The 18,177-nt window shown below is 43.4% G+C and overlaps 2 protein-coding genes across 4 annotated transcripts in view; both read right to left on the minus strand.

Moving 5' to 3' along the window:
- Positions 1 to 1,923: 1,923 nt before the first annotated feature.
- On the minus strand, positions 1,924 to 5,834 carry Tmem42 (transmembrane protein 42). Its single transcript, XM_078037993.1, has 3 exons — positions 5,537 to 5,834; positions 3,565 to 3,711; positions 1,924 to 2,588 (listed from the first exon to the last, which is right to left on the minus strand). Exons 1-3 carry the CDS (start codon positions 5,744 to 5,746, stop codon positions 2,448 to 2,450), a joined length of 498 nt encoding a protein of 165 aa, XP_077894119.1. The 5' UTR covers positions 5,747 to 5,834; the 3' UTR covers positions 1,924 to 2,447.
- A 3,801-nt stretch (positions 5,835 to 9,635) lies between these two features.
- The window catches only part of Kif15 (kinesin family member 15), a 58,504-nt gene continuing 49,962 nt past the window's right edge, over positions 9,636 to 18,177 (minus strand). Inside the window, exons 31-35 of one of the 3 annotated variants that reach the window (XM_005337903.4) lie at positions 15,667 to 15,739; positions 15,179 to 15,216; positions 10,941 to 11,106; positions 10,569 to 10,700; positions 9,636 to 10,223 (exon numbers count right to left, since the gene is read on the minus strand). In XM_005337903.4, the coding sequence (XP_005337960.1) occupies positions 10,161 to 10,223; positions 10,569 to 10,700; positions 10,941 to 11,106; positions 15,179 to 15,216; positions 15,667 to 15,739 (472 nt within the window). In that variant the 3' untranslated portion in view covers positions 9,636 to 10,160. Of the gene's footprint in view, positions 10,224 to 10,568; positions 10,701 to 10,940; positions 11,107 to 15,178; positions 15,217 to 15,666; positions 15,740 to 15,759; positions 16,423 to 16,481; positions 18,027 to 18,177 lie in introns of those variants that run through there. The other 2 variants (XM_078037995.1, XM_040290077.2) reach the window with 2 other exon arrangements.

Here is an 18,177-nt window from a genome sequence, read left to right on the forward strand (position 1 = left end):
ATTTTACTGCCTGTGTTTTTGGTGTCATATCCTAGAAATTGTTGCCAAATCTAAGGTCACAAAAATCTTTCCCCTCTTTGAAAAGTTTATTGTTTTAGCTTTTTTTTTTTTGCTGTGGAACTGGGGATCCAACTCAAGGCCTTATACCGTTGTTTTAACTTTCATGGCTTTGATCAATTTTTAATTCATTTTTGGTACACAAAGTAAGGTAAACATTCAACTTTTTCATATGGATATAGTTTTCCCAGCACTATTTGTTGGAAAAAAAACATTTTCCCCATTGAATTGTATTGACACCTTTGTCAAACATTTTCTGGACTCCCTGTTATATCCCAATTGATCTATATCTCTGTCTTAATGATAGTACTACACTGTTTTGATTACATGGCTTTGCAGTAATTTTGGAATCAAGAATTGAGTCTTTCAACTCTGATCTTTTTCCAACATTGTTTTGGCTACTCAGCTCTTGGTATTCCATATGAATTTTAGGATGTCAATTTCTGCAAAAACACCATTGATACTTTCAGGGAATTGGATTGAATCTGTAAATCACTTTGGGTGGTATGTCATCTTACAATAGTCTTCCATGAACATGTAATGTATTTACATTTATTTATGTCTTCCCTAATTTCTTTCTGTAATCTTTTGTAGCTTTTAGTGCACAAGTCTTCCACCTCCTTGGTTAGATACATTTTTAAGTATCTTATTATTTTTGATGCCACTGTTGAGTTGAAAAAAAGTTCCTTTTAGCTTGCTCATTGTTAGTGTGTAGAACGGGAACTGATTTTTGAATGTTGCTTTTGTATGAGGCAACTTTGCTGAATTTCTTAATTCTAACATTTTAAGGAATCTTTAGGATTTTCCATATATTAAAATCATATCATCTGTGAAGAGAGATAATTTTACTTCTTTCTTTACAATTTAGACATCTTATTTCTTTTCTTTGACTAACTGCTCCAGTTAGGACTTCCAGAACTATGTGGAATAGAAGGAGTGAAAGCAGAAGTCCTTGTCTTGTTTCTGAGCTTAGGGGAAAAGCTTTCTGCCTTTCACCACTATAATGTTAGTGGTATATTGTACATATATTGCTTTTACCATGTTAAGGGAGTGTCCTTCTATTTCTAGCTATAGCTTTTTTTATTCTAACTATAGTTTTTTTCCATGAGAATGAACTGAAATTTGTTGGGTTGTAACCAGATGTTGAGGGTGACTCCAGCACCTGGGGATCAGGTGGGGCAATGGGGACTAAGGAGCTATCAACAGAGAGAACCCTTGTTGTAGTGGTAGATGAGGGCCAACCTCAGTTAGCCAGAGCCGTGAGACTGTTGGAGAAGGAGAGGAGAGGAGAGCCACAGAGGTTGTGCCAGAGGAGGAGCCTAGACCAGCTTCCTCTGTCCTGGACAGTACATCAGGGCCCTCTCATCTGCAAGGAGTGAATGAAGAAGCCCTGATGGGGATCAGGCTCAGGGGACTGGTGAAGGGTCAGGGGGAACCCCAGTAAAGAGCTGGAGCAGGTGAGTGCAGGTTAATGCTGTGCACAGAGAGAAAAATGGCAGTGCCAGACTATTCTGAGCTAGGAATTACATTCACAAGATATAAGTTAGCAAAAGAACTGAAGGGAAACAAAGGACAGAGGAGACCAAAGGGTGGGGCCAACCTTTGGCCCAGGTTTCTTTCCTGATATGGAAAATGAATGAGGGCTCCAAAATGAGATCCAACTTTCCTCCTTGAGAGAATGGCCGAATGTCGAGCGCTGGCCTGGCAGACTCCAGAAGGAATACAGGCAGCAGAGCAGCCAGGCACTACCAGGCAGAACCTCCATGCTTGCCGCTCTCCACCTGCCCCACTCTGGAAGTTCAGCTCACCCTGGCTGCTCCCTCTAACTCCAGAAGCAAGGAAAGAATTAAGATTCCATTCTGATAGTTTTAACTTACAAAAAAAGTTATTTATTAACTCAGGTTTCCTTTTGCTTGCCATAATACATAAGCATGACATAGATGGCCTATAAGTCAGCACGGAGTTGTCAGAAAGCCCCACTAGTCACTGACACTAGAGGTCTGTGACGGCCTTGGACAACAGGACTATAGTTACAGTGTGATTTCAGGCACCATACATGAAGCTGAGCAACCCAGGAGCTCAGCATCCGCCTGGGCTCAGGAACATGAGAGTCAAAACTTTACGCAGATGACTGAGGACACCTCTGAAAGAGCACTGCCGCACTGCCTCTCCTCCTCAAAGAAGCCACAGCTTCTGCACTCAGGGCTTGGAGATCGGAGGCTTGTTCCCTTGGGAGCAGGGCTGGCCCGAAGACCTGCCTGGTCTGGCATCACCCCATGGCCAACGGTAAGAAGGCTGCATACCCAGGTCCCCCTGGAAGCAATTCTGCACACCAACCCAAGGCTGGGCACCATGGTGGCCTTATCAGCTCTTGGTCCTGCCAGCTGGTGTCATTGCTGCTTGTTTGGAAGAGCCTTCCAGGTGGGCGGGAGCTTCCTGTGGATCAGGGTGAGCCCACAGAGGATGAGGAACACTCCTCCCCACCACAGGACTTCCTGGCACTCTCCATACAGCACGTAGCCCAGGAAAGCCTGCGCAGAAGAGATAGCGGTGAGGGACCTGCCCTCCATGGGTGGGCATAACACACTCTCCTTTGGCTGACATTCTCCCTGAAGGTGCCAGCGGCAAAGGTCTAGAGCCAGCATCCTGGGGCTTCGCACCTGGCCGTCACCTTCACCGCTCACTCCATTCACCTCTGACTCCCCAGTAGAAGTGGGGTGTCGCCTCACTCACAGCATTAGACCCTAACAGAGAACGTGAGAAAGACCCAGCACAGGCTGGCAGGTGGACCTAACATAGAGATGGTTCCTGGCAGTCACTGACCCATGCTAAGCTACCACAGCCTTCCTCCCAGAACTTTAGGAATGACTGGGCTCAGATCCGCCCTGTTAACTTCAGACCACCAGAAGGAACCTGGACCCTCCAGGGCTCATGCTCAAATTCACAGACCCCTAGGAGACAGCTAGGCTACAGAGGGACTTCAGAAAGAAGTCCCCAGGCTGGAAGGAGCACCAAGCCAGGCTGTATTCTTATCTAATTTGAGAAGTCCATCATATATTTTTTATAGCTGTAGATAGACACAATATCTTTGTTTTTTACTTTTTTATTTTTTTATGTGGTGTTGAGGATCGAGCCCAGAGCCTCACGCATGTGAGGCAAGCCCTCAGCCACTGAGCTACAACCCCAACCCGTCCATCATGTTTTTTAAAAATATTTTTTTAGTTGCAGATGAACACAAAATATTTATTTATTTTTATGTGGTGCTGAGGATCGAACCCAGTGCTTCACACTTGCGAGGCAGGCACTCTACCATTGAGTTACAGCCCCAGCCCCAACCCTTCATATTTAATGGCTCCATGATTAGAGGAACAGCAAAGTGGGGGTCAGCCAGAGCCCAACCTCTGCTTCACATCCTGTTCTTTCCCCTGGGAAAGCAGGGGTCCCTCATGCACAACTCACCCAGAACCCAGGTTTAGTACAAGGGCACCAGACCCTCAGGCTACTCACTGAGCTGAGGATGTTTGAAAAAGTCACTGTGACAGATGCAATGGCTGAAGACATGGAGAAACTGAGGCCCCGACTGAAGAAGGTCCACATCAAGGAATTGGTGCTCGCCATCACAATAATGCCTAAGATGCATAAGCTCATGTTCACCTGTGGGAGAAAGTGTCGCTGCAGCCATGCCCATCCACCTGCAGCTCCCCTTACAGCTCACCCAGGGACATAACTGTGGCAGCCAGACCCCTACTAAGATGGCACCACAGCCCACGGAGACTCAAAACTTTCTAGGGCAGGTTTTCACTTAACCCTCAGTGGGCAGCAGACCCATCTTCCAGATGGAACAGTCAGAGAAGACTCTTGCTGGCTGTGAAACACTAACCCAGAATTAGTATTTTCCAGTGAACACAGACCTCTCTTACTGGTCCCACAGGAACCAACGCTTGCAGACCACAGGACCTAGTAGTTATTACTTGGTATGTGCTTATAAGTGGGGGTGGGGAGTCCTTACTTCCCAGGATCAGGCAAGGCACGAATTGGCCATACCTCCCTCCACGAGGCTCCCCAATCCCCAAGTTACAAATTCATTCAGGCCAGCTCCTTAGGGCATTCCTGGGCCTCTTTTGTGCTAAGACTTTACCTGTGCAGGTGTTTTCGGTGCATTCTTGCTTATTCCTTAACTTCATTTTACAGATAAAGAACCAGGGGCACTGCATAACTTGCCTAAAGTGCCACAGTATGAGAGCCCATAGGATTCAACCCTAGATACTGTAGTTCCATGCTCTTAACCAGGACATGGCCCTGACTGGGGATACACCATCGGAAGTGATGTGAGTCATTCCAGGCATCACTTCAAGGACCTAAAGATTTTTTTCTTTCTTCTTTCCTTTTTTTAAAAAAAAGAAACCCTTGAGAGAAAAGGGAATCTTTAGAAGCCTCCTATACAAAACCTATATAGACCTTCTTGCTTGGCTGAGAATAAGGAAACTGCCTGCAGACATGCATGCTTCTTCCATGGATTGGGCCTATCTAGACCTCCTACTTATTTCTCTTAGGTTTACCAGAAGCTAAATATTTGAGAAAAGAGTGCTTTTTTTTTTTTTTTGGTGGTGGTGGTGATGTTGAGGATTGAACTCAGGGCTTTGTGCATACAAGGCAAGCACTCTATTAACTGAGCTATTATTCCCAGCCCAAAAGAGTGCTTCTTTATAATTTACACAAGGCATCTTATGGTCCAGTGGCAGCCTGCTGACATAAAGGGTTATGAAGGCTGGGTGGCAACTGATAAAGACTAAAAACCTTTCCAGTCCACAGAGTCATTTGTTTTACTTTGGACCACTTACCCCAAGAATCACACCCCACAGTACACCAATTGCAAGCGTGGCAGCTCCCACTGACTTAGCCCTAAACAGACTGTCGGGTCCAAGCCCAACTCTGGGTTGGGGATGCAATGAGACTCCTCTATCAAGCAGAGACTGGGGATGGGAGGCGAAGGGGATGCATCTGAGCCCTGGAGGGAGGATGCTGGGGGGGGGGGGGCGTTCTCAGTTCAGGAGAATTTCCAGACGGTTCTTTCCAGTATCCCCGTATGCCTAGGGTACCCCACACGCCCAATTTTCCTGGCAATAGGGTAGACCGGCCAGAACACCCGATAATGACAGAAGAGCGATGGGCAGCGGGTTTCTCACCTTGGAATCGCGTGCAGAGAAAGTCTGAGGCACAGGGGACTTAAAATGAGAGGTGGGAGGTGGCGGTCTCCCCCAGAGCGGAACTAGCCCAACCGCAGGGAAGGTTTTAGACCTGTCAGGAGGAGGCCTCGTCCGCCGTCTCTTACCGCCCGCGCGGGACCCGGGTCGGCGCGACTCGGGAGGAGGCCGCTCCCGCCTGCCCGGCTCACTGCGGCGCCGGCTGCAGGCCCCCCGCCCGCCCCGGAGCCCGCGGCGCCCGCCCGCCGCCCCCCGCCGCCCGCCCCGGGCTGCACCTCGCTGCCGAAGGCCAGCTTAGCGGCGGCGGCGGCCAGGGCCCCGAACGCGCCGGCGCACAGGCAGTTGAACGCGCCCCAGAAGCGGCGCCGCATCGCGCCGGCCTGCAGGTGCGGAGGCACCTCGGCTGGCGTGTCGGGGTAGGCGGTGGCCGACACGGCGCCCCTAGGGGGCTGCGGCTGTGGCTGCGGCAGCGACCGCGCCGCCATGACGCCTGCCACCCGCTGCCCGCCGCCGGCTGTCAGCCGCGCGCCCGCCCACCGGAGCCCGAGCGCTGAGGACGTGCCCACGTGACGGTCCACGCTCCGGAGGCGGCCACGTGACGTGCTTACGTGAGCCCGTCGTCCGCAGCTCCCGGCTTACGCAGGGTGGTGCAAGGCCCGCAGTGTAGACGCCAGGTCCGGGGACCGCGTGGCGGCTGTGGCTGCGGAACGACAACCGCTTGCAACCTGCGGCCTCAACCCCGGCCACACAGCGCTGCCCTGCACCGACCCCCGCAGCGTATTCATGCCCTGTCCTGACTCGTCGGAACCGCGAGTCACCTGCATTCCCACGCCTCCTGCCCGCTCACCTGTTCTTCCTAGGTCCAGACACGTACAATGAAGAGCTGCTTCGACAGAGGGCGCTGGACACCTCCGGACTGAGAAAGGAGGCTGGGGTGGAGAGAGGGTGGTGCGCCCTACGTGGGAAGTTAACATGAGGGTAGGCAGTGAGAAGTCGTCCGTAGTCACTCTGCTCAGATCAATGTCACCTCTGATCTTCTATGCAATTATGTGTCTTTATAATGTCATTTTAAAAATTGCATTTTCTTGAAATCATAGAACTGTTGGAATGTATGCTATTTCCACTCTCCAGGAAAATTAGTACTTTTTCTCTATGCATATTTAGTTAGAGTACAAATGTTAAAAGTATTTTATATATGGGATCCCCAGCCCACCCCATCCCCCAGCTTCCATGCTGAGAATTGAATCCCTTGCCTCCTCGCATGCTCAGCAGGTGAGGTGAACTACCTCGCCAGCCTGGGAGTTTTCTAAAACACAAATGATTTCACAGCACACATAATGTTCAACAGCATTCTGTTCCCTGTTCTGAGAGTTTTCATGGAAGTGTTTGTGTGCCACCTTGCTTCGCCCATAGGGTGGTTTGTGGCTCAAATAAAATCATGGATGATCCCTGTAACTCCTATGAGGTACAGACTGTCCCATTTTGCAGATGAGAAAATTGAAGCTCAGAAAAAATACATAAAGTAAACCCCGGCTCAAAAAATGTTCCCTTTAAAACTCCTTACTTTGAATCTTCAAGAAATCAAGTGGTGTCTGCCTGATCAATACTGCATAATGTACAAGGGGTTCTCTTAGAACAAACAATGTCTTTTCTAGGACTAGCAGTTGAGCATCTTCAAGCCACCTGCTCTGAAATTTTCACCAGTCCTGTGGTTGTCCGTCTGTACTAGCCTGCCAGCTCCTTGAGGATAGTTAATTACATATTCAGTTGTTTTCAGATGTCTAAGGCCTAGTGCAGGGCATTGCATTGAAGCTATCTGGAGCTGGACTGAGGCTCTAACGAGCTCCTCCAAGACAGTAGCAGTGCTACTGGTTAAAGGACCACACGGAGGAGCAAAGCTTTAAGTGACTGTTGTTCTAAGTGCACATGGGCATCCTGCAGCATACATGTTCCCTCACAGGACTTTGTCAGGGCAGAAAAATACATGCCTTTTTTCTGTTCCTGCTGCAGCACTGGATAGTGTGACCAACTCATCTGTGACCTTTCTACAGATGTTTGAATACACTGTGGACAAACTTACTAAAAAATGATGCAAGCCAGAATTGCCTCAACTGGGAAAATGAGGGGAATCTCCCATTCCATGTTTACTTAAAAAAAAAAATTTAAAACAAAACTTAAAGATGGCTTATAAGTAAAAAAATGATCCATTGAGTTCTGGGAAACCCTAGACTCCTCCTCACCTAGAAGAGCCAGATGTCATAATCTAAAAGGGGGCAAAGAGGGAATTTTAAAGCGTGAAGCCCCTGGGGTGATGGTGGGGGCTGTGGTGACCTGGGCAATGAGTGCCTTCTGCCACCCTTTTTTCTCCAGCCTTGCCTCAGTGACGTTTCTTTTCATGGTGTCCGTTCCTCTGTGCCTGTCTTTTCTCCTGTTCAGTCAAACAAATGAGCACATAATCTGGGCCAGGCCCTTCCTGTTCCAAGCATCATAGTAACCTGGATGCGTAAGACCAGATCCCTGTACTCCTTGGGTTCTTAATCCTAACTCCATGTCCTGAGGACAACCTTGTCTTCTTTCCTTGCTATGAGTGATGTTACAGGTTAAATTGTGTCCCCTAAAGAGATAGGTTAAGGTCTTAACTGCTGGTAGCTGTAAGTGTGACTTTATTTGGAAACAGGGTAATTGCACATGTAATCGCAATAATCTAATCCAATATGACTGGGTCCTCATAAGAAAAGCGGTGCAGGGGCGTGTGCAGCTTGGTGGTAGGGTGATTATCTAGCATGCATAAGGTCTTGGGTTTGATAAAAGGCGGGGAGCAGTAGGGAGAACCCCATGATACATGTGATACTATGAATGGAATGACACTTCTACAGGCAAAGGAACACAAAGGATTGTTGGCAACACCAGGAACTGAGAGAATGGCATGGGACATATGCTCTTCCGGGCCAACACACCTTGATTTTGGACTTCTGGCCCCAGAACTGTGAGAAAATAAACTGTGGCTTTAAGTCACCCAGTCTGTCATTTGTTATGGCAGCCCTAGCTAACACAGGTGTTAAGACCCAAGCCTCTTCACTACCAGTGTCAGTACTCTACCTTCTCCCTCCAAGGCAGTTGCTACCTTTTAAATTCCTTTTACATTCCCGGCCTTTAGGGATTTACTACTATTCCTTGAGACTTCAAACATACATTAAATTTAAACTTCTTTCTACAGCTTTATTAAGAGGTATAACTAAAAAACTGTAAAATTCACTGATTTCTTTTCTTTTTGGCAGTATTAGTGATTGAACCCAGGGCTTCTTACAGTCTAGGCAAGTGCTCTTCAACTGAGTTATATCCCAAATTCTTTAAAAAAAAATTTTTTTTAAATGTGTTTGTTGGTACTTTGGATGAACCTAGGGGTTTTCTAACATTGAGCTTCATCCTCAGCACAATTTTAATTTTGAGATAGGGTCTTGATAAGATGGCTCAGGATGGTCATGAATTTGCAGTCCTCCTACCTCAGCCTCCCAAGTGTCTGGGTGTGTATGACCATGCTTGGCAAAATTCACTCAAGTGTACAATTCAATCTTTAGTAATTTAGAGTTGCATAGCCATGTCCACAAACTACATTTCTGCCACTTGAAAAAGTTCCCTCATGCCATACAGTCTTTCATACTCCAAGCCAAGCAACCAATGATCTGCTTCCCATTGTTTTGCATTTTCTGAACATTTCACATAAACGAAAGCATGTGATATACATGTAGTCCTTTGGGTCTGGTATCTTTTATTTAGCATGTGTTGTGAGGGATCAGTTTGTCCCTTGTATTGCTCAGTAGTAGTATTTCCTAATATGAAAAAATGTTGAAAAGCCTTAGTCACCAGGGAAATACAAGTGATATACCAGTACAGACCTACGAGGATAGCTGTAGTAAGAAAACCTGACAATAATGAGTATTGAAGATGTGGAGAAAGAGGTACAGATGGCTCTGGGACTGTAAAATGGCACAGCCAAATGGTAGATTTGGAAAAGGTAAGCAATGTCTAGAAAGTTAGACACTTGCTTCACAGATGACCTAGCAATTCCATTCCTAGATATGAATCCTATGTCCACACCAAGATTTACATATGTATGTTTACAGTGACATTATTTCCAAGTTGGAAATAATTCAAATGTCCATCACCTGATGAAGAGATATATAAAATGTGACATATTCATATAATGGAGTATTATTCTCAATAAAAAAAGAATTAAGTTCCAATACACAGAAACTTCTTGAGGGCAGGAGTTTGTATTTGCTTTGTTCACTGATGAGCAGAGCCTGGCATCCAGTAGGAGTTCCACTAAGTATATGCTGAGTAACCAGGGAATGAACAATCTAAGTCACTTCATTGTTTTTTAAAGACTTTATTTGAAAAATGTTCAATATTTACAATCATAGAAAATGCTCATGAGAATAAAGAAAACAAACAAAAAAAAACCAACTATATTAACAAGTTCACTACAAAACCAACCATTAAATTCACTGAAAGTTATTGAACCACCATATATTGTTAGAGCTGCCACAAGAATCAAAGGAGATTACCTGAGAAGAAAATGATCTAACATCTACTGCAAACTTAGCTACAGGTTCTTATTTTAAAGACAAAAGGGTTTTTCCAGTATTTACAACCAATTTCAAGTCTGAAAATGGAGACATAGCCCCTTAATAGTATGCTGCATACTGTCACAGGTGTACCTGTATACAGTATGTTCATTAGAAAATTCAAGGGTCATTTTCTGCCCCCCCATACACATGTCATAATTAAGATCCTCAAATTCAGCTCTGCTAAGTAGACAAGACTATGTCTTACTTTTGAGAAAAATAAAAAATAAATCTCCAAACAAGACGATGCCTTAGTAGTTGACCAGGATCCTTAGGATTCACTCTTTTTCTTTTCCTTTAAAAATATATTTTCAGCACGCAACTTTTCTGACTCCTATAAGTAATTTAAAAAAAAGAAAAAAAAGAATTAAAATAAAAAAAAGTTAAAGTCCTAATTTTTTCAGGAGTACAGGAGGAGTTATTCTTACCATTTATCACGTTTGTATTTCAAATTAAGATTAGAATGCTTGATTTGTAAACTACTCAACAAACAAAAACTGGCATTTATGAGAATTTTAACTGATTCAATTATATCAGATTGTAATGAACAGAATTATTTTGAATTTAGGAAGTTCTCTGAAGCTGTTAATTGACGCAGTCATTAAACTTTAATTAACTTTACCAAGAGAATCACTTTGAACTCAGAGTGAATTTATTCAGAATGCTTTTCAGAGTGTACCTCGAGAAGCCTGACATTTTCCTTCTTCAGTCGCACAACGTATTGAATCTTCTGATGTAGGTTTTGGTGGCCCACCAGCTTCCCATTCTCCTCAGTGAGAAATTCCACCTGCTTCCTTAGCATCATCATCTCCTGCAGGAAAATCACCCCAAGGGGGTAAATGAGAAGCAGAACTTTCAAAATTACATTACTTATTGCCCTCCAAGAACACAGGAAGTGAGAGTCCAGATCCCCAGCTTCTGTGGCCACACACACCTCTGTGTACATGAGAGAAACGTGGAAGCAAGGACATGCAATCACAGAACTGAGCTTGTGTGGATTAGTTGTATTTAAGTGTCCTAAGAACCGTGAGAAGTCCCCACGCTAACACACCTGGGACCTCCTCTCATTCTCTTCATACATCTCTTCCAGTTTTGATCTCAGGCGTTCCTTTTCCTGGAAGGCTTTCGACTCTAATGCTCTGGTTCGAACAATTTCCTCCATCATCTGGAGACACTCCATCTCCCTGATGTGAAGAGCACCCTGGACTTCTTCTAGACTGTAAGAATAAATATTTCACGGTATGCCAAAGGAACGTATCTGAAAAACAGCACTCAAATTAGATATTTCCCCTCTAAGCCCCAAACTAAAATTTGGAAGCATCACTGATATTCAGACCCCTCCAGTCAGCAAAAGAAGAAAGCCAGGCTGGGGGTGTGGCTCTGGGCTAGTGCTTTCCTGGCCTGCACTAAGCAGAAAGCCAGTGCCGCAGAGCAGAGGAGCTTTTTTTAGTTAGTTACCAAGACCTTGTCTTCTCTTTTATCTTGGAAAACTTCAAAATACTTTAAAAAAAAAAAAAAGATTAAGAATGAAATTATTCAGCCCACTCAGAGCAGAAGTAATCTAAGTATCACCACAGTCTGCATGGTTTATTCATTGTCCCATATCTCTGTAATCATTTCCAATTTTGAAAACTGGTCCCCAGTGGGACACCAGTCATTTCTTCAAGGGTATGCAATTTAGAATTTATAATTTTATATAACTATCAACTGAAAAGAAACATAAGAAATAAGGTTATTATTTTTTTAATAGTTTAAGGGACTTCATAAAATTGTTTGAATATAGTTTCCCAAGAGGAACCAACGCTTTTTATTATACAATGCACATGCGATGTAATCTTGAAATTTTGATTACTGAAATTATGCAGTATGCAGAATTTACTATACTACTACAGGCCAGTTTTCTGTGGGTTTAACTTGATAAGACAATGTCTACCATTTGCCGGGTCCAATTCCCATGCCCAGTGATGTGTGTGCTCCTACCTGTTTCAAGGACTCCTGGTTACTAGACTGTAAGTTATATGCCAAGATAGATAGCTTTTATTCTTTTTTAAAAAAGTCTCAAATGAATATTATTTCTAATCTGATTCTACAAACCATATGTCTGGATTCTCAAAGATCCTGTGATAAGCCGGCACAGTGGCGCACACTTATAATCCCAGTGGTTAGGGAAGCTGAGATAAGAAGTCCGAGAGTTCAAAGCCAGCCTCAGCATCGGTGAGGTGCTAAGCAACTCAGTGAGACCCTGTCTCTAAATAAAATACAAAATAGGGCTGGGGATGTGGCTCAGTGAAAAGTTTCTGTAAAAGATCTGGGGTTCCTGGCTTAGTTGTACCACTAACTGACTGGAAGACAGTCTCTAAACTACTCATATGCAAATGAAAAGGTTGTTTTCACATGTAGCACATGTATACACTTTTGAGCCTATGAAGCAAATGACTCAATGATTAAGTAATGAATCTTTCACAGGTTGGGTGGTCTTTGACCACCTGATCAATCAAAGATCATTAAAACAGTATTTCTGATGAGAGAGCACCATGATTTGGGGTGGGGGTGGGGGGCAGTGCTGAGGATAGAACCCAAGGCTGCACACATGCTAGGCAAGTGCTCTGCCTCTTAGCTAGATTCCTAGCCCACCATGTAAGTTTTGGCATATTAACTTGGAAAGAGTTCAAATAATTGGATGACAGTACTCTTAACTCCTTTCACTGCTATTTGCTAGTATGTAAATGTATGAAAAAAGATTTCTCAACATTTATATCTATAAAAACATGAACAGAAATGATAATGAATTCCTGTCTCATTTTAGAATCAAGTGTAACAGAATAGCGAGTCGTTTGAAGACAAAGCATTACAATAAAATGTATTAAAAGATGCATTTCCACTAAAATCTTATTAAGTATAGCCAGGATATGGTGCTGCATGCCTGGAATTCCAGCTACTCAAGAGGCTGAGAGGCAAAAGGATCACAACTTTGAGGCCAGCCTGGGCAACTTAGATTCTGTCTGGAAAAAAAAAAGATGGTGGTGTGGGTGTTAGGGGTGGGCTCTAGAGATATTGATAGAGCACTTATTTAGCATGTGCAAGTCCCTGGGTGTGTTCAATTCAGTACTGGAATTTAAAAAATTTTACAATAAATTTAGGACAGTTCAAATAAGAACCCAGGGGCTGGGGCTCTATGTAGCTCAATGGCAGAGTACTTGCCTAGCCTGTGTGAGGCACTGGGTTTCACCAGCACCACATAAAAACAAACAAACAAACAAACAAATAAATAAATAAAGGTATGCTGTCCACCTACAAAACAAAACAAAACAAAACAAACAAACAAACCAAAAAAACCAACCTAGGAAAAAAATACCACACTTGTACACTTAAAACCATATGATTTAACATACATTTTGGAGGCTGGGAACATGGCTCAGTGCATGCTAGCAGCCCAGCACAAACAATGCCTCCAGCTTGCACAAGGCTGTGGGGTTTGATTCCTAGCACAACAAAAACCCTCAAAAGGGTTACTCTTGGGCTGGGGATGTGGCTCAAGGGGTAGCCTGCTCGCCTGACATGCGTGCGGCCTGGGTTGGATCCTCAGCACCACATACAAACAAAGATGTTGTGTCCGCCGAAAACTAAAAAATAAATATTAAAAATTCTCTTTCTAAAAAAAAAAATAAAAATAAAAAAGGGTTACTCTTAGCTTGTGAACATATTTTCATTGCTAAGTAGAATGATGAGTTAATCAATAAAATATTCCCCCCAAAATATAATTTATTGGGAAAAAATTCTGCAGAGTACAGAATGGAAACTCAATTTCAAAGGAAAAGGGAATAATGTATAATTTTAGACTCAGAAATTTGCTCATTTTTTTTTTTTTTAAACCCAGGGTTGCTTAATCACTGAGCCACATCTCTCACATTTTTTTTTTTTTTGAGAGAGAGAGAGAATTTTTTTAAATATTTATTTTTTAGTTTTCGGCAGACACAACATTTTTGTTTGTATGTGGTGCTGAGGATCGAACCTGGGCCACACGCATGCCACGCGAGCGCGCTACAGCTTGAGCCACATCCCCAGCCCACATCCCTCACATTTTGAGGCAGGGTCTTGCTAAGTTGATTAGAGCCTCACTAAATTGATGAGGTTGGCCTCGAACTTGGGATCCTCACCCCTCAGCCTCCCAAGTTCCTGGGATTATAGGCATGCACCCTCATGCTTGGCTTGCTCATGCATTTTTTTTTCAGTGCTGAGGAATCAAACCTAGGGCCTCATTCATGCTAGGCAAGCACTCTACTGCAGCCCTCATTATCTTGCTTTTTTCTTTTTTTCCCCCTTTCCCTTTTTGTGGTACTGGGGATTGGACTCAATGGTGCTCTACCACTGAGTTACATCCCCAGCCCTTTTTCATTTTTTATTTTATTTTGAGAGAGAATCTTGCTAAAATGCCCAAGCTGGCCTCAAAGTTGAGATCTTCCTGTCTTGGCCTCCCAAGTTGCTAGGACTATATGTGTGCCACCATGCCCAGTCCTTCTTGTATTTTTAAATGGATAGAAAGTAGCAAATTGGTTGGAAACCTTTAAAAGAATGAGAAGAGTTTTAATTGCAAATGTTATCATGTTCAACAAGCCAGACTATTCATCCTTTGCAATAATTTAAATTTATAATGAAAAGTTTTAGATAAAAGGCCAAATTAAAAATATGTAAGAGGGGGGCTGGAGATGTGGCTCAGCGGTATCGCGCTTGCCTGGCATGCGTGCGGCCCGGGTTAGATCCTCAGCACCACATACAAACAAAGATGTTGTGTCCGCCAATAACTAAAAAATAAAATATTTTTAAAAAAATATGTAAGAGGGTATATGGTAGCTCAAAATTCTCTTAAGATGTATAACAAGTAGAAATTTTTGGTAATTACTCCATCTTTTGAATGTTATTTTATCATTTTATTGGTTACTTAGTTTGAACTTGATAGAAAATACACTGTACCTTGTTCATCAAAGAATGAGGCAATTTATAAGGATATATAAATTAATGGGAAAACTATATGAATAAATTAAAATCATGGCTTCAAAAAAAATATGACCTGTGGGTATCAGGGGCCCTCTCAAGGTTTTAAATCAGAGGAAACCAGAATAGATGTAAAAAGGGAATCCTGGCCAGTTATACTTTTCTTATGCCCATGAGGATAAAAATGCATTCCTCAAGGGATGTTAGGCTTTTCCATGGACTTATTTCTTAAAATTCCCTTAGAGGAAAATAAAGAAAAGACAATCAAGCATTTGAACTACAAAATAGTTTACTTACTCTGCCTTCATTTTCATCATTTCTTCGACTATTTTACTCTATAATAAGATTAAAAAAAAAAAGGAAAAAAAAAAAGATGGCTTAAGGTCCTTTATAACATCAAATTTAAAGATGTTAAAACATTAAAAAGAAAAGACTGAAAAAGAAAGCAATCCATCCCTCATGCTAATAAAATCAAACCAATGTCCTCTCCCACAATCCCAGTCACACATACATCATGGGGTACATATTCACAAGGCTTCAGGCACTGTGCCTTCTAAGGCTGCTAAGTGAAGAACTGTACTGGGCACGCCAACCAGGCGACTTCCCACCAGGCACGAAGACAAACCCCCGGTACTTCTCTCAGCAATGTCTAAATGCCGACGGTAAATATTATGCTCAACATATGCAGGAAAGACAGGAATCTCAGTAGCAAAATAGTTTCAAAAACATGTAAATATGAAAACTTTCTCATAGAAAAAGACACTATTGTGTCACGTAAATCATACTTTAGCAAGTCTTTCTTTGATAATTTCTTCTTCTTCACCCTTCAGCTGTTGATCGTTGGGATGATTCTGGTCACTGCATAGGTTAGAAGAGTGAACAGAGAAACATTGTCAAGTAGATCCAAGTATCAGTTTCAAATTCATTATATGTCGCAACGAAAGTTATGTCAAGAAAAGCTAACTCTTTGGTGATGGGTCAAGTTAGTACAGTTGATATATGTGACCAACACATGGGATGAAGTAAGGCTGCTCCCCAGAACTCAGGACTCATTCCTCCCAGTACAAAAACATGAAAAGCAGAGCTGGGGAATCTAATCAAGACCTGGCTGAAAGTGAAAGTAGAAACTAATGCAGAGCGGTAATACCTGAAGATAAAATGGGGCATGGCCTTGGATGAGCATGATCAGGTGGGAGGGGGCCTTTTTGAGTGGGGAGTGTTTCTCAGGGGGCCTCTGGGTGGCTTGGCCCCTTGGAGCCCGACTTCCCCTTTGGATTCCCGAGGAACCACACAGAAATCTCTTCATGAGAAAGGAACGTTCCCTAAATACAGACGGACGGCAACACTCTGGGGGCACAGCCCCCTCTGTGAGGTGAGTTCCGAGGACAGTCCCATGGACAGCAAGACCTCCCCCTTAGAAAACCTGCCTGAATGCCGTGAGCTTCTCTAGGAATCTCTCTCTGTCGGGTGAGTACAAGACCATTTCTTGAAGGAAAACAGAAGCTACAGTAAGGTCTCTTTCCCTTAACGAATCTGGCAGCCTAGACAAAAATGGCAATGAGACTCCAGTGAGGAAGAACTCGACATCATGAGGGGGGGGCAGGTGCTTCCTGTGTGCTAATCCAGGGATAGGCAAACTTCTTTTTTTTTTTTTGGCAGTACTGGGGAGTGAATTCAGGGGTGCGCTACCACTGAGCTACATCCTCAGCCCTTTTTATTTTTTATTTTGAGACAGGGTCTCACTAAGTTGCCTAGGCTGCTGTGAACTTGCAATCCTCCTGCCTCGGCCTTTGAGTTGCCAGGATTGTAAGTGTATATCACTGTGCCTGGCAAAGGCAGATTTTTCCTGTCAGGAACTAGATAGTAAGTATTTTAGGCTTTGGTGGCCGTATCATCTCTGTCACAGCTACGCATCTGTCTACCTCGGCAAAAAAGCAGCCATAAAAATATTTAAGTGAAAGGTGACTATGTCCCAATAAAACTATTTGCAAAACAGGCTGTGGGCTAGACTTGGCCCCTGGACTGTAGATCACCCCTTTTCCTGAGTTTTCAAAGAAGGTTTGGTGTGGCTCCTTCTACAAAGGACATGAGACTATGAAATAAAGTATTTAAATCATTTATTTAACCACAAATGAGTCTGGGCATGTTCTATTTCCATGTTTCTACCTACTCTTGAAAAAGGAATGGATGTGGGGGTGGAGCCTTTGGGAACTTGGGTGAGCAGACTGTGGACTGTGTTCATCAATTACCTAGAAGGAGAGGAAATTGCTTATCAAAAATGTAGACTTCTGCCTTAAATCCTGCCTTACAAAATCTGACTCTGATACTTATTAAAACTGGGAAATAACTATTTAAAAAAAAGACTGTTAGTACAGTTCCATCACCACCCTCAAATCTCTTGTCTCAGATGGGTTGCTGGGGAGTTGTTAAAGACTTTCTGGCAACAGCATCTATTGGATAGATATTTCTGGGAAGCTGAATTCAGTAAGGTCCTCTATCCCAGAGGACGCCCCCCCCCCAACTCTGGTTCATTTCAACATCCCACATAATTTTATAGCCCCTCTCGTCTTTAGTCCTTCATGAAGAAAATTAACAATAGGTTGGGTCATAATCCTACATTGGGTACTTATTAAGTACCTTTTATTGAGTGACACTGTTAGTCAAGCATGTAACTGGTACTTTACATAAGTTTATGTTGTTCTGGGGCTGGAGATGGAATCCAGAGCTCAGGCATGTTGGCGAGTGCTCTGACACTCAACCACATTCCCAATCGTGTGTGTACATGTTCTTTTTAATCTTTAAAACATCTTGGGAAGAAGATAGAACTTTCCTCACTTTAATGTTAAGGAGACTAAGGCACTAAGAGGTTAAAAAATGTGTTCAAAATCACAAGGCTTTTAAATATTAGAGACAGGACATAGGTCTGGTGGCACTATGTTATGTATAAATGCACAAATGCAAATAAACAACTGCTCTAAGCTGAGGCCAAATCACACACACAGAGATGGTCATGGCAGGGGACTCTCTGTGTATAAGGCTGAGGATGTTCTGGCCCAGCCCAGGAGTGTTCCTGGACCATGAATTCTGATGGCAGGAATCCTCCCATTTTTCAGCAGCCTTCTTGAACTTTGTCTTGTTGAATTTACTATTAAAAAAAAAAATCTTTTTTAAGTAGAAGTAATTTGATTAAAATATTTCACACATTATAAATTCATTCTGGTAGCTTTACAGTGCACAGGGTAACAGAGTAGCTGAGACCACAAATGCCTTATCTTCCCACTCTGGAAAAACCAACA

This window comes from Ictidomys tridecemlineatus, chromosome 2 (assembly GCF_052094955.1).
Source record: "Ictidomys tridecemlineatus isolate mIctTri1 chromosome 2, mIctTri1.hap1, whole genome shotgun sequence".
NCBI lineage: Eukaryota > Metazoa > Chordata > Mammalia > Rodentia > Sciuridae > Ictidomys > Ictidomys tridecemlineatus.